This window comes from Emydura macquarii, unplaced genomic scaffold (genome assembly GCF_026122565.2).
Source record: "Emydura macquarii macquarii isolate MOO-44397 ecotype Brisbane River unplaced genomic scaffold, CSIRO-AGI_Emac_v2 contig_1253, whole genome shotgun sequence".
Classification (NCBI taxonomy): domain Eukaryota; kingdom Metazoa; phylum Chordata; order Testudines; family Chelidae; genus Emydura; species Emydura macquarii.
Genome location: NW_027131390.1, coordinates 16,506,323 through 16,522,516, shown reverse-complemented (window position 1 = coordinate 16,522,516; position 16,194 = coordinate 16,506,323). Strand labels below are relative to the sequence as shown.

The window sequence follows — 16,194 nt, the reverse complement described above, 5'->3', positions numbered from 1 at the left end:
ATGAGCTCTATCCTGAGACTAGGGATACCTGTCTGTACTCCTTCTGCTGGTTGTTTGTTTGTGTCACTGGTTTTTCCAATCTTTTTTTCGTTTGCGGGCCACTAAAAAATTTCAAGTGGAGGTGCAGACCCCTTTGGAAATCTTAGACTGTCTGCTGACCACTCTGTGGATCACAGGCTGAAAACCATTGGTCTATGTCAACAGCAGAGCTGAGTATTTCTTGAACATTGGCTGCAGGTTCAGGAATCTACTGGTCGCCATTAAAGCCAGTCCTACTAGGTCCATTTCTCATATAGTCTGATATACGTTATCGCACATGGCCCCCTCCTGTCTGTGTGTCCAGGGAGTAATGCAGTAAGAGTGGCCGTTGCTTCTATTTTAAAAATAATTTCAGAGTGGCAGAGTGTTGGATCTTTTTTAAAAAGACCTCTTTAGTTCAGAATAATGTCTGGGAAATAAATTGTGAATTACCAAATTTTGTGAACCGGACCGTAGGCAAAAAGGAGAAAAAAACCTTAAGGACAATGCAACACAAAAATGTATTTTGTTCCTTATATAAGTGCAGTTTAGTATTGACTGAGGATGATACTTCATAGCAGACTAGGAAAATGTCAAATAGATTGTAAGCTCTATGTCTTTTTGTTCTCTGAGGGGGTTTTTGCCCAGGAAGGGAGCTTCTGGGAGCTCCTGCAATAAAAATAATAAATCTATTTTGTAAGAATAATGGTGTCTTAGTAACATGTGACCTCACTACAGCTCTGCCTCAGTCTTTGGTCTCATTCAGCTGTACAGCATTCTCCTTGGCGTTTCTAAGGCACTACACAATTACTCCTATAACCGATTGCTTTATTTCACATCCAGGAGATGGAGAATTATCATGGGAACATTCTGATGGGGATATCTTCCGGCAACCAGCCAACAGAGAAGCTGTGAGTGTGCCCTGTATAATCAGAAGACTCATTTTCCAACCGATCTATGCACACACAAGTAAAAGGGATGATTACTCTTTAACTCTTTACCAATTCTGCCTGGGTGTGGGAATACCTGGCAGAAAAATTCACACTAGCAACAATACATTTTTCCATTGAAACTTTCTCTGTTTGCCTTTACCTCTTTGTACCCCAATGAAAATCTGTGATGATCTTGAAGAAATGAAAGAGAAAAATTCTCTTGCGGTAGATTAGAGTCCCCGCCCCCTTCCCTGCCAGGCCCTAAACGCGGTGTTCCGCTAACCAGCAGCTTGCAAAGGATGCTCTGCAGCCAATAACAATACACTTCACATGTCAGCTATCAGGAATTAAAAGGTGCTGCTACTACGAAGTCAGGGGTTCTACAGAGTGAAAATTAGGGCTCATGAGGGCAGAATGGGCATGTCTCTTACAACAGGATACTCTGTTTTCAGTTTCTTCGGCAGTGATTTATCACACCTGCTCTTTCCATCATCCCGCTTTCTCACTTTGGTATCCCTTCTCCTCCTCTTTCACCGTCTTATTATATTCTACTTTTCTTTCTAAAATTATTTGTGGTTCATGGATTGTTGAGATGGCAGCCCATGACTGAAGGAGATCTAGCATCTCCTGCAATGATTAGAAAAAATCCAGTGTCCTTTGTTAACAAAGCTAGCACTGGAGGAAAGGGGAATGTTGTTTGTTCATAAACAAAAATTCTGTATCTATTTCTGTGACCCCTGAATCAGCAATAGCCATGGACCCTGAGTGTACAGCAGTAAGAATGCTGTAAAATTCATCATTGCTAATATCAACATGCTGCAGCTACTTGGTTACTGTTACATCTGCACATATTCAATAGTTATAAAGTTGTACAAAATGCCACATTATAAGAGGATAGCCATTCATCTTCATTGCTCTGCACTTTGTCAGGTAACGTGCACTGCCACAGAATGAGTGCAGAGTGTTGTACAACAAGAATGGTAGCATATTGCAGCCCGCTTGCACTGATGTAAACCACCAGCACAGGTGCAGGGCGAAGGAAACACATGCGACTGGCCCAAGTTGTCTTTGGATCTAGTTATGGAGATTTTACTTATTCTCTTGCACTTTGTCACACTAATGTGCAGCTAAGGCCTGATCCAAAGCCACAACTTCTGCAGACTTTGGATCAGATACTTGTGCATGCCATATCTGAATAGATGGTTTCTCTGCCATGTAAGCATGGCTTTTAAATAGTAGTAACTAACATTTATTTTCCAATTAGCATGCCTTAGGTGTAAGAATTCACTCCAGGGGTGAGATCAATCAATTTATGGCCTCCTGGGTGAAGATTAACATCAACAATTCAGTCTGGCAGTGTGGATTTTTATAACAGTTGGAGAGAGCACATGGAATTTTTAAGCATTAGGAGCACAAATAAATACATGTCAGGGGTCTCTGATAAATCTTTGGGTTACTCAAAATAACCGCCTTATAAGATTACTATTTTATAAAACAGTGTTCAGTTGTGCCTTTGGATATTTTTGGAAAAAATCCCCCAAAATAACCATGGTGCTTTGTTTTGGAAAACAGATAGTCACTGCACAGGCTATTTTCACCTACAAATCTCTCAAGGCTTCCCTGCTGATGAACTTAGAGCTAGATTCCAAGAAAGTGCTGTTCATCTTGAGCAACAGTGGATGAATCTGGCCCTTAGTGAGTGGCACCTACAGTGAAATGAGAAGCAGGAGGACAAACAGCATCTGATCATTTTACATATTGGACTATATTTGATTCTTCTATGGAGATGCTGTAAAAATAGTTTGGCTGCAGAAGGCTATAATGCCTTGTGTCAAATACCTACAGCTGATTTTATTCCCAGGTTAATTTCAAATCCCTGCATGTCTCTCTCTCTCTCTCTCTCTCTAGCAAGAGAGAAGCAAATCTTGGTATTTAGCGGCTCACTTACATCATGGCAAAACTCAGATTGAGTGCATAGGGAGCCTTAATGCAATCAGTTTACCCAATCTTTACACATAAAGTCCAATTGCTTCACTTGAATGAGACACTTACATTCCTGTTCCTTCTGTCTCCACACAGAGGCATTCATACCATCGCTCTCATTACGATCTGTCACCGAGCTCCACTAGGCAGGTGGTCAACATTCCACGATTTCCCAGTGGCAGGAATAATCGTGGAGTCCTACCTGACTCCCAGCAAGCCTCAGGAACTATAGTACAGATCGTCATCAACAAGCAGCATAAGCATGGACGAGGTAACGAGAAGTCCTTTTAGCAATACTACTCTGAGTCAGGTCTCAGCCAGGTATAGCGCTCAAAGAATTCTTAGCACAAACAGCAGAGCCTTGCAAATTCAAACTTACAATTGGGAGACCCTTTGCAAATGACTGAATCCTGCAAGTCAGAAAGTAAAAATACAATAAGAGAGCAAAGATATGGCATCAGGAGTGTTATTTTGGCTGGGGGTAATTGTATCTGAGCATATAATGGCTGCTGCATTTGCCCATACATAGGCAACAAACTACTATATTGATCTCTAAAGCACTTTGAAAAGCTGTGTTACATGAATCTTTAAAAGGAACATATTATTCTTTTGGGACAAGGAAGGTGAGCAGCTGACACCACTGGTGATCCGTTGGATCTGCTGCTAAATTCATACATCAATTGGAAAAATCTGCTTTCAGTTATTTTCTTCATGCTTCCACCTATTTGGTAACCTGTGTGAGGGCAAGTGGCATCTGTTTAAGCTACCGCAGAAATCTCAGACTACAAAGCCTGACTCCATTACCAGTATGTTCACCACTGCCAAGACTTCCTGAGCCATCCCCATGGATGGTAAAAAAGATCCCACCTCTGAGTGAAAAGGAACTTTCCCCTTTTCATCTGTGTTGAACAAAGCTGTTATCTAGTATTCAGGCCAGCAGTTCCACCCCTCCCTCCCCCATTTAACTTTTATTCTGTTTTCCAGAGATCAATACAATACTTCATATCAAAGATATAAGTAAAACAAAGCACTGAGAGCTAGAGGCATTCCAGTAACATAACATAATATGTCTTAAAGCCTCTGAGAGCCATACAGGACTTATTACATTATGGGAACATTAGGACCTCAAGCTCATATGGAAAACCTTTATATAAGCATGACTAAGCCATGTTCCTCAAGGATTATACTAAGAAAAAAATGGGGGAATAACCAAATCCCCAACTTCAAAAGGGGCAGCAGATTTCATGTCCTGACAAAAGGTCATGATGCTGAAGGTGCTGAGTGCGCTCAGTTCCCATATATTTCAGTGGGACTATTTGTGTAAGTTAGTATTATTTAAGTGAATAAGGGTCTGCAGGATCAGGCCTGAATAATATTAAAAGAATTAGCTATAGAAGAGCAACTATACACAAAATCCAGAGTAGCATACACTCAGAAATGTCCCACAAAGAGTTAAAAGTCTTTGTATTAGGGCCAACTAATCTTTTAAGGTATTAACTAACAGAAGGAATGTTGGCCATAGGATATTTATTATCCACCTGAACAACCATGAAAACACATTCAGATCATGCCAGTGTTTTAGGCTGAAACTAGGAGCAGGAATCTCCACTCAGTGCAATATCTCTGACATCCAGTTCACACATGAAAACATTATCAAAGCAATTGCTAATTGATTTGTTTCAGCAACTAAAAAGCAGACAGATGAACAGCACATTTCTCTGTGCAGTTCAGTACCAGTGATAACTTTAGGAGCTTGCTGTCCAGAGAGAGTTTAAGAGGTCTATGTAATGGAAATCAGAATGCCGACCATGTCTTTTCTTTTGTTCTATGCAATTAAAATGTGTTTTATTAATTAATGTGCATGCTTCCTGAGATACATTTTATAACTCTAAAAACAAACAGAATAGTTATACTGACATGCAGATTTGGATTACATTTCTATGCAGATACAGTGGTTAAAGCAGGGCATTCGGGAACTAGAACTCCTGGGTTCTGTTTTCACAGTGGCTACCGACTTCTTCTGTCAGTTTGGACTATTTATTTAATATTTCTGTGCCTCAGTTTATCCATCTGCAAAATTGAAATAATGTATTTATAATCAACGTACCTCTGCCTACAGTACAAAGAAGTTATGAGATTTAATTTATGTTTGTAAAGCATTTGGAGATCTCTGGCTGGGAAAAATGATATAAAAATAAGTATAAATATACTATTAAAGCATGTAAGAAAGCTAATTATAACAATAGAGTAATTAATCCCGTTTTATTATATTTTTCCCTTTTTTCTCATCATGTTCTTCATATACAGAGAACACTTAATTTGCTTTTATGAGAGAAAAACTGTTTCCCCTTCTAAAATGAAAACAGCTCTTAAGAAAGAGTTTAAAAAGTAATAAATTATTAAACCAAATGATGGTATAACCCCCATGAAAGACAATACATTACGAAGAACACCAATCATAAATCTTGGTAACTTAGTAAAACATAAGCCAGTTGGTCACATCTGTTACCAGTTAGATGTAAATTTAAGATTACAGATAAAAATTAAATTGCTTTTGAAAGTTACAGGCAAAAGAAGAACATATTTTACAAATAAAAGCATTAATAAAAATGATGGCATATTAGAAGAATTGGAAATATTTACAGCATATCTAAACGTAATTTTAATTGCTTTTTGAAATCAAACAGTGCCCTTTCTTTCACCTTTTTGAGTTAGTTTGCATTTTTTGATGTGTTTATGAAATGTTAAAAGAAGCAAGATTCATAGGGCAAATTCAGCCTTGGTATAAACTGGCACTACTCCAATTAACTTCAGTGCGAACCGAGTCTGCTTTTGCCAGATGGTAATTTGTGCAGTGTCCTTTTGCCTGCTGTGCTTCTCTACCTCGCAGGGCTGTAGTGAGGACAGATCCATTAAAAAACTGAGAGGCTTTCAGACACTGGCATACTGGGTGTCCATAGATACATCTCAGTATCATCTGCATCCTTTCATTTTAAAGCCTCCTTTTGTTTTTTGAGATTACACATACCCAAGTCTACAAACATCCAAAGTACATTTTGAAGAAGCAATCCAACTCCATTTTCTAAACATCTCCTGCTCTGCTCTGTCCATGTCACCCAGTGGGGAGTCCCACTGGAAAGTAGTGAAGTGCACAAATGGCAACAACTCACTCTGCTGCTCGCATGGATGTTCTGGCATGAACAGTGTTCAGCCACTGACAAGAGGCGCTGTGCAGGTGGCTCAGTAGGCAGTGCCGTGATGCTGGGAGCTAGAACACTGTTCTAGTTGCAGGGTGAAATTCTGGGGCAGGAGCCAGCTCAGTCTAGAGAGGTGGGGTGTGCATGAGGATCTCAGAGCATAAGCTATCTGGTGGGAGTAAATGGTCCCCAACAAACATAAGTGTGCACTGGAGGAGAGCTGGTCAAATTCTTCACCCCTTCTCTCTCACTGAAATACCAAGGTACCCTCACTGATAAGCGAGGCCAGAATTTAGGCCAAATTGCACAGAAAAAGGTGATCAAAGGCTCAGTCCTGTTCCCTTTGAAATAAATGACCAAAAACTTATCAATAGGAGAAGGATTGGGCCAGAAATCACGAATGAAAAATATGCTGCCAAGCAAAGGTATGTCCTTTAGGCATATTGGAATCTTAGATATGAATGAAATGTTGTTTCATACCAATGTGCATGCACTAAGCCCAAGGTTATAGTTCCACTATGGACCTGCTGGGGCCTTACCATATGATGTACCCTTCTAAGATGTGATTTTCTTCCTCTCTCCTCTTCTGGTACAGTCTGTGTTTCAAATGGAAAAACATACTCACATGGTGAATCATGGCATCCTAATCTCCGGGCCTTTGGAATCGTAGAGTGTGTGTTGTGTACCTGCAACATCACCAAACAAGAATGTAAGAAAATTCATTGTCCGGATCAATACCCCTGCAAATACCCTCAGAAAATAGAAGGAAAATGCTGTAAAGTCTGTCCAGGTAAAACAAAGATTAGATCATAGACTGCCTTTTTGCTTTGCATTTTAAGGGGTTTTTTGGTCATGGCTACACCTGATGAAATGAACAACCTTATATCTGTTGCTATGTTTTATCTAGAAAGAAATCTGGGCAAGAGAGTAAATCAAGCACTCAATCTTGCAAACCATCTCATTCATTTCACTTCCACAGGTAGAGGGCACCAAGGACTGGGCCCACATTCTGATCTCTCTCTTTTCTCTTTAACATTCATGTGACTTTTTGACATCCATTTCAGAAAAGAACATACCTCCCCACATACACACACTAGAGATTCGTTATCTCCCTGGCAGTAATTCAAAGAGCTTCTCTCATTCTCCCATCCCTTCCCGTTTATAATCGTCACAGAGCTTTCCATTTGTTTTCTAGCTTGAGATATTTACACTACTATAATGAAGCTTTTGTTCTGCAAAACAGCATTAGGATTTAAAAGTCTTGGTCATAAAGTTGTGTGTGCCAATAATTAGAATAAACACTAATGCAGTATGAGCTTATCATAGCATGGTGGGAAAATCTAATCACTTGATTAGCTTTTTGTAGGATATTAATACAAATGTGTAAAGCAAACAAAAAACTACTTAGAAATTTGCTAATACCTATTGTGATGTTTTGCCAGACTGATCAATCATGTCATCGATAGGAGGAGATTTTCAGAGGCACAAATGGAAGTTAGGTGTCTAATTCCCCTCTGTACTTTTAAAATCTTTCCACAACATATTTAGCTCTTTTTTATGTTTAGTGTGTAATGCACTGGCAGAAATGCTCTAAGAAAAGGAGTGTCAGAGCCACATGCAAAAGTCACTCACAAAGTACCTGCTAGCATTGCTTACTAGAAGGCAGCCTAGTTTCAGTGCACTAGAAGACCTAGATTCAAGACCCAGCTGTGTCCCTGACTCCCTGTGACCTGAGGAGAATCAATGAAGTGCCCTGTATCTCAGTCTTCTTGGGTGTAAAACAGGGATGATACTTCTCTACTTCACAGGGGTATTGTGAGGCTTAATTCAATTAATAAGTAAAGAAGTGAGAGCTTGATGTGTAGACGTGCTGACCATCCACAACTCCTCTTGAAGTCAATGGGAGATGAGGGCACTCAGAAAAATCTGGCTAAGAATGTTGGATGGAAAGTGCTATAGAAGCAAAGAATTTGTTATCTAGATTCCAGATCAGTCTTTAACTCTTGAAGTTCACCCACAGCTATTAAAAAAAACAAACCCCAAACCAGAACCTTTTCTCGAAGTCAACACACACAAGTCACAAAGATAAAACATACTAAATAAAAATCCAAATTCTTTGATTGTTCCCAGGTGTGAGCATTAGAAAGGGAGAGCAAAACAGAATTTCACTAAATAGCCTGGACTCAGCTGGAGAAGGACTTGAAAGACCATGTTGGAGGCATTCTGTACAATTAAGCTAAACTTCTTGGGCAGCATGAGTCTAGTAAGCTCTGAGGAACATTATTAAAGCTGTATCATGTTTTGCTTACAGAAGAGATGCCAAGTCAGAGCTTTGACAGCAAAGATTACTTTTGTGGTGAAGAGATGCTTCCTGTCTATGAATCTGTTTTCATGGAAGAAGGAGAAACCATTCGAAAAATCGCAGTGGAAACAGAAAAGCCACCTCAAATAGAAATACATGTGTGGACAATTAGGAAAGGTAAGTAGATCAAACTCTCTCAAAAATTGTGCTTTTTTCCCCCCTCTATTTAAAACCTCAGGATTTACAAATTCTTGCCACTCAGAACTTTATAGTTGTTCCTATTCTTACATCAGGGGCATTTGGCACTTCCCTGACAGCAGAGATAGAACTCCATTCCTCCTACTACAAAAGCAAAAATTGCTAGCGCTTCCGCCAAATTTCCTTCTTGTTAGCAGTATGGGGTCTATCATATGCTGTTGAGAGGTTCTGATTTTGACCAATATAGGACAGTGACACACGCTAGCCAGTTCATTGCTCTACTGAGGACACTACCCATTGTCTCTTGTAGTTTTGACCTTCAGAGGATAAGCAAGAAAAACGGGTTGAGAGTGATCACTTTCTAAATAGAGATATTAATCTTTCTAAATTGTGTCATAAGTCTGTTTCATCATATTCAGATCTGGCTCTCCAAAGATCACTAATAGTTCTTGAAGTTCAAGTCCTGACCTTCATACGAGCAGAGCTGTAGAGTCAGCATCTGCTTTCCAAGGAAAATTTTTTTCCCCCTCCTCTGAAAACTATTTGCCCTAAAACACAAATACTTTGATTCTGAAATGTTATTGCAGTACCTCGTGGGAGTTGTAGTTCAGGTGCCTCGTGCTCCCACTCTCCATCTATCCTGATGCTTCACTCCAATGACATCATGAAGATACACTCCTGTGGGAGTGGGAGTGGGGAGGAGTGAGGGAGACCAGGGTGTATCATTGGAGATGTAGTCTAACCAGTGAGCCTGGTCTGTTCAGGGGAACTGGGGCACACAGATCCCAAATTACAACTCTCATGAGGCACCATAGCAGTGCTGCAGAATCAAAATTTGTCAGGCTTTGGCCAGAATATTTTTGATTTAGATTTTTTACTGAAAACTCAATTTTCTGTGAAGGGGAAAAGAATCTATTTTACGACCAGCTCTAGTCTTAACCCTGAGCACAGACTTCCAAACTTTGCTGGTCCAAACTCCTGAAGGTCTGAAGATTTTAAGATATCCCTACCTCTTCAGATGATCATGGCTATATGTACTGCAAATGAATAAAGGCTGAGCTTTTACTTGTTGACTGGTGTCCTCAGTTTTACAGAGGTATTACTATGTACTGTAAGAGAGTCTGATATGCAGCCTAAAATAGTGTGTGTACTATCTCTGAGGAGGCTGCATTTCAAAGTGGGCAAAGTGATTCCTTAATTGGAAGGAGGGGAAGGGGGTGGAATTAAGGAATCTTTGGGAAGAGTGGAGCTACATAATGTATATTTCAGTTTAATTAAAAATACAAGTGGGGGCCCAAAAAGGGAAGTGCCAAACGTGTGGGTGTAAATAGATCTGTTATTCAGTATACAAAGAGAGACTATGTTACTTTTGTCTTCATCTCCTACCACCAACTTTCTTTCCCCTAAGAATTATGTTGGCTGTCGGTTCTCCAAGACCCTTTACATGAAGGCATATACTAAGTGATGAGACTGCTTCTCAGACAGCCTTATTCCACATGCTAAACATTAAATTAGCTTTACTTTCAACTGTTAGTAGTCTCTCTCTGTAGTTTATTCTCTTTAGCTGGGAACGTTGTCACAGGCAGATAGATGTACACAGGAGTTAAGATTCCTGGGTTGTATTCCTGACTCTGCCACTTATCACACAATGTGACCTCCAGCAAATCACTCAATCTTTTTGTACTTTGCTTTAACATAAGCTGTGAAATGGCGATACAGATTTACTTACTTCACTGGGGCATTAGGGTTGTTTACTTAACTCAGTGTCTCAAGCTTTAGTCTCTACCTTTTAAAAAAAAAAAGACACTTCATACATGGTTGAGATCATATTAAAGGGCAAACTGCACTTACGGTTACACGGATCGTGATCGATGAACAGCTATCTGAATGGCTGGTAGTTAATACTGGGTCGTACTGACCTATGCTCCCAGTAAGACACAAACGTTCTGGTGGTTTAGCAGTAGCATTTTCTGCTGGCTGGCTGTAGTTAAGCAAAAGACAGTATCCAATGTCAGCATGCCAAACTGCTCTTCTCCAAGGCACCGGGATTTTGGCTTCTGCTCTGGTCCTCTCTTCATTCATGCCAGGGAGGGCAAAGGAGGAACTAGTTCTCAGATCTCTGTGATACTCTCCACCATCATAAAACCACAAAAAGAAAAATAGTGATGGAGCACATGGAATCGGTTAAAATGTTGAAAATCCAAAAAGTTATTGGTAAAGACAATTTCACAGTGTGGTTCAACATGCCAGTAATTCTACACACAAATCACAACCACACGACAGGCCTGGAGCATAGGCGCTTGTTCCAACTACATGCTCTTACTGCTTTGCTGCAGGGATTCTACGTCACTTCCACATTGAGAAGGTATCCAAGAACGAATTTGAAGAACTTCCCTACTTCAAGCTGATAACAAGGACAACACTGAGTAAGTAGAAGTCTTCTCTCCTCAGGCTCCACTTTTCTGTAGAACCTCGGTCATGAAACATGACCAGTATTACATTTATTTCAGTTGGAGGGGTACTACTTTCCCTCTGACATCTGGAATCAATCGTTTGTGAGCATAAAATAATCAGAATGCAACATATGATTAGAGGGGTACTTTTACATAAGTTATATTTAAAAGATGCCTTTCAGAAGTTCCTAACAACACCTTGGATTATTAAAAACTGACTGTTTAAAAAAAATCAAATTCATTTTTCACAACTGGTATAGTTTGTTTTGTATTTCACCCAGCTTGGGTTACAAAACTTGGCTTGCCAAATTCACAGTTTTATTCTCTGTTCTTTTACACTAGCAAGTCACTGTTGTGCTTGGACTTCCACTATTGCAGGGCAACAGCAGCTGTTGAAAATATTACTCTTGACTAAGAGTCTGCTACAATTACAAGCGAGGGTCTTCCCAGCTAAAACCAAAGATTTCTTTTTTCTATTCACCTTCCGCAATCAGAATCTGACCCTTCATGTTTTTATTATATTTCTTTTGCATGGAATGTGTTAAGTGATTGTTGATAAGGAGAATTTCGTATCTTCCAAAGGAAAATATTTTCAATATCTCACAATTTGAATGTGTTTGTCTGGCTAGTGCTTGTGACTCTAAAGCTCCATGAACCCTTTCTATGTCAATATCTCTCTGCTTTGTGTTTTTGTTTTCAGGCCAGTGGAAAATATTTAGCGAGGGAGAAGCTCAGCTCAGCCAAATGTGCGAAAGCAGAGTGTGCAGGACTGAGCTGGAGGATTTGGTGAAGGTTTTGTACCTCGAAAAGTCTGAAAAGGGTCACTGTTAAGGGAGACAGCACTGGAGGAGGAAAACAAGAAGAGTTATGAAAACTTGGATCTGCAGCTGGACTGCAGGCTTATTTTGCTTAAGTCAACACTTGCCCTAAAAACCAAAACTATAATGCAGTAATTATTCACATCATGCACAGCAAACTTGCTGCTTTATGTGTAGTGGTCTGTGTCGGCCATTTAAATATCTCCTCAAAAAAAGACTAGGAGGCTCTGTATTATTGGTGGGGGAGGGGAAGGGAGGCTAGTTTCTTGTAAAGTTGCATATCTTTACAGGTTAAAGAAAACAGAACTTAAAAAAAAAAATTTGGCAAGTTATTCAAACTCTAATGAAATGAAGGACCCCTAATAACTGTGCAGGAGCTATGGAGAACATTATTTCCTGTGCTGAGTGTATACCCACTTCTGGTGTTGAAATGACTCATGTTTTTCTAGTGGGGGGGGGCGGGGAATACAAGTGATACAATACTTGTGTTTGAGCCATAAAATCCAGATTTAAACGAAAACTCCCAAGCAGCCTACTGCTGTAGGGAGGATGTCTTGCCGTTGAACACACTGAGTACATAAACAGGCCAGAAGGTGTTAGTGGGAATTACTGCATTTATGTAGCAATTTGAGAAAACTTTTAACTTTGAATTGGTTTTCACTTGGTTTCCACGGTCCACTTCTCAAAATGAAATAGTAAATGTCAGCTCCCTATTGCCGCCCCAATACTGCATTCTCATGGGCCCAGTTAACACGTAGCCTCAGTCAATAAACTCTCTTTACAAAGTAACATAAGCAGCAGAATTTAAAGTACTGGAATCATTAATGAAAATTCCTATAGGGTAAACCCCACAATGATTAATAACTCATTAAAGGTCTTGTGATATCCCTTAATTTATTAATGGTAATTGTCACAATAACAGTGTTCTGTGTGGTTCTAAGTGGTGGCCACTCAATTCTCAGCAAACTAATAAGCATAACTTCAAGGACAAATCTCTCCAATGGCAAAATAATGAGCACTTATATCAGATCACTAAAATCTTGTCTACACTAGCACTTATTCTGGCAAAATTTTTGTCACTCGGGTGTGAAAAGGACACCCCCTGTGAGCGATATAAATTTTGCCGGCATAAGTGCTTGTGTGGACAGCGCTGTGTCGGCGGGAGATGCTCTCCCATGAACATAACGCGGCTACACAAGTGCTTGTAGAGTGGCACAGCTGTCCCGATACAGCTGTGGCGCTGTAAGTTTTAAGTGTAGACTAGCCCTAAGTTAATGCAGCACCAGCAAGACCATTATCTTCAAGGGAAAAGAAATCTAAGACTCAGCTTGATTTGCAGTTCACAGGTGAAACTTCACATCTGTCCAGCCTCTGCCTTCAGAAAAGAGTTCTGTTCCGATACACAAGGCCATTATTTTGAAAACATGGCTTCCTCCGAGGAGCCACATGAAATCTTGCCACACCAGCTCATGTACACCAGGTTAGATTCACTCCTGTGGCTGCTTTATCCCTTTATTTTCTTTTCCAGAAACATACGGGAACATTGCTGTTCAAACACAATAGGAAATGAAGCTCTAAAGAAGTGGCCTCAGGCCAGGCACTTGGTCCTCACAGGGAGTGAAATAAAAAGAGATGGTCAGAATTTGGAGGTCCCCATGGAACTTTGCAAACATCGTGCTCTCTGCTCCACCCCGTATTTCCAGTGATGGCACTCTAGGTCTTCATCTGGGGTATAAGCATGTTAATAAATAGGTTAAGGGGCATGGATGTGCAGTGCTTAATGCCAGTGGCCCAATTCTGGCTCTGGTAGAAGAAGAAATATTAAAGCTTTTAGTGGAACCTTGCAGACAGTAATGAGCTCCATGCACCTGTCCCTGATGGCAGCTGTGGTCCACCCCCTTTCATGTTTTTTTCAGTGGCACAGGATCTATCCCTGCCAGGGTTTCTTGCAGTAACCAGCAGGAGTGTATGGAAAGGGTCATCTACAAAAAGCAAGGAGGGAATGAGAGGGGACAGATGGAAATGTGATGGGAGGAAGAGGGGGTCTAAGTGAGGATATAAGGATGAGAAGAAAACCCAGGACTTCCTATACAAATTCTTCATGGTCCTGCCTGCAAAGAGCAATCTATTGCCCATGCCAGGTTGGAGAACAGATTATTTTAAATGCATTTCCTCCCCTGGCAGTGCCCACCGTGGCCTAATCCATAACAGAATACTGTGCCAGAATGGGGCTCCTTCAGCAGAAAGTTTGATTGGCAAAAACAAAATAATCCTTCTGTTGTCAGTAAAATAATTTAGAAACCAGCCAAGGCACCGAGGCCAAGATATAAATGCACAGTCCAAACTACAGCAGGCCATAAATGATCCTAGTGCAGTTCTCAAAAGAGAGCACATTAATGCCAGCGTCCTGGCCAAATTTGCTAATAAAATTTTGTCTCCCTAAATTCTCTTTTGTGTTTAAAATGGGTGTAGTGCTTCTTGTTCACTGCTAAACAGCGATGTGTTCTACATCAGAAGTGGGTGCCGTGCAGTGTAGTTGGGGGAACAGCAGTTTGCAAAATGCTTTGGGATCCTTTGGGTGGAAGGCACTGCAGAAATGTAAAATTTTTATTATAAATCCACTAATGGCTGTATTAACATGAATATACTTCTGATGAGGACATAGTGGAGGACATCCTGAAGCATCATAGTATTCTGGTAGGTAGACGACCCCCTGGCTAAGTTCAGCTCACCTCTTGGTACAGTATGTTTGTAGAAGTAGCTGATTGAACAAAGATTACATGAAATGTGTACAGGGTTTGTATTGTTTTTTTGGAAGACAAACAAACAGTCTTGTTTGTGACAGATCAGGTGGGGTTCAAGTTGTGTATTTATTTGTATAATAAACACTTTATGAAAAACAAAAAATATAAGTACCATTTAGTAAATGAAATTTTGCATTGTTACAGTCTCTGGTCACTTAAGACAATAAGATCCACAGTATCATGTTTTTCCACTGTCTTCACAGGACATATGCCTGATGTGATGCTTATTTATGTACTTGCTCTATCACTTTGACCTGGTTTTATAAATTAATAAACTCTACTGTTGTTCAAAACAAGGTGATCTGAGTAATGTGGTAGGTGAATTAAAGAAATAAATGTTAGACCTATTTGCAGTTCTGCTAATGTTACTCCTTTAAACCAAAATCAGCAGGCTTGGACAACAGAGTAAACCTGGTCTGTAACCCTAGCTCGTGGGAGTGTGTCTTCAGCAGCACTAGCTGTGGGTGCGCTTTGCAGGATTGGTCATTGAAAGTAAGTAAAGTTGTGATTCAAAAACTGTGTCAAAAGGTAGGATATAAGAGCAGGGATTTAGGGCCCAATTCATTTCGCCCATAATCATATGATTAGGTGTAAGCATGTGCTTACTTAAACTCCATTGAATCTGATGGGACTTAAGCATGTGCTTAAGGGCTTTGATTAATCTGGGCCTTAGGGAGATGCTGGGGTTTACAGACATTAGTCCACCCATGTATGGGTCAAATCAGAATTGCAAAATATGCTGATTTCACTGGAAGTCTTATGTGCAGGAGCCCTGTATGTTCCCCTCAGGACAGCATTTAGCCCTAGTTTGCCAGTGCTGGTAAAGTGTTGCTGTCCTTTTAGTTCTAAAGGGGCCAGTCCCATGCCCATTCAAGTCAATGGAAAAATCTCTTTCAAGGGGAGTCAAATAAAGCTTAACATGGTGAGATCCTGATTTTAAAGAAGCTGGGCGTCCATAGTTCCCATCAGCTTTCATTGGAGTCCCCAAAACCAGACTTTAAAAACCGGTAGCAGCATAGGTGGAAGTGGATCTGACACAGCCCAGGAATCTCTTTTCAAAATGCAAAAATGATTCAACAGAAACCTCAAGGATCAGTTATGAGCGACTATCCCATCTAACTAAATCCATTTATGAACGTAAAGGAAGAGATTTAAGAGCCACTCCTGACTGCATAGGTTTCCTCACTATGTGTAGCTGGTATCAAAATTATATAATCAAATCGAATCATAGGAGTGGAAGGGACCTTGAAAGATCTTCTAGTCCAGTCCCCTGCACTCAAGGCAGGAATAAATATTATCTAGAGCATCCCTGACAGGGGTTTGTCTAACCTGCTCTTAAAAATTTCCAATGACTGAGATTCTACAACCTCCCTAGGCAATTTATTACAGTGCTTAACGGTAGGCCACCCGTGCACAAGAGGTGAAATTCACCTGTGTGCAAAGAGACTGCACAGGACCACCGCAGTACGTTGGCCTTTTACCAGCCCTT

General features: G+C 40.4%; 1 protein-coding gene across 1 annotated transcript in view; it reads left to right on the top strand.

Annotated features, from left to right (window-relative positions):
- CHRDL1 (chordin like 1) overlaps nt 1-15,001 on the top strand; it is a 46,050-nt gene extending 31,049 nt beyond the window's left edge. The window contains exons 7-12 of the mRNA XM_067548234.1: nt 862-929; nt 3,030-3,204; nt 6,726-6,920; nt 8,442-8,609; nt 10,967-11,056; nt 11,784-15,001. Coding sequence (XP_067404335.1) covers nt 862-929; nt 3,030-3,204; nt 6,726-6,920; nt 8,442-8,609; nt 10,967-11,056; nt 11,784-11,914 — 827 coding nt within the window. The 3' untranslated portion in view covers nt 11,915-15,001. The remainder of the gene's footprint in view (nt 1-861; nt 930-3,029; nt 3,205-6,725; nt 6,921-8,441; nt 8,610-10,966; nt 11,057-11,783) is intronic.
- The last annotated feature ends 1,193 nt before the right edge of the window (nt 15,002-16,194 follow it).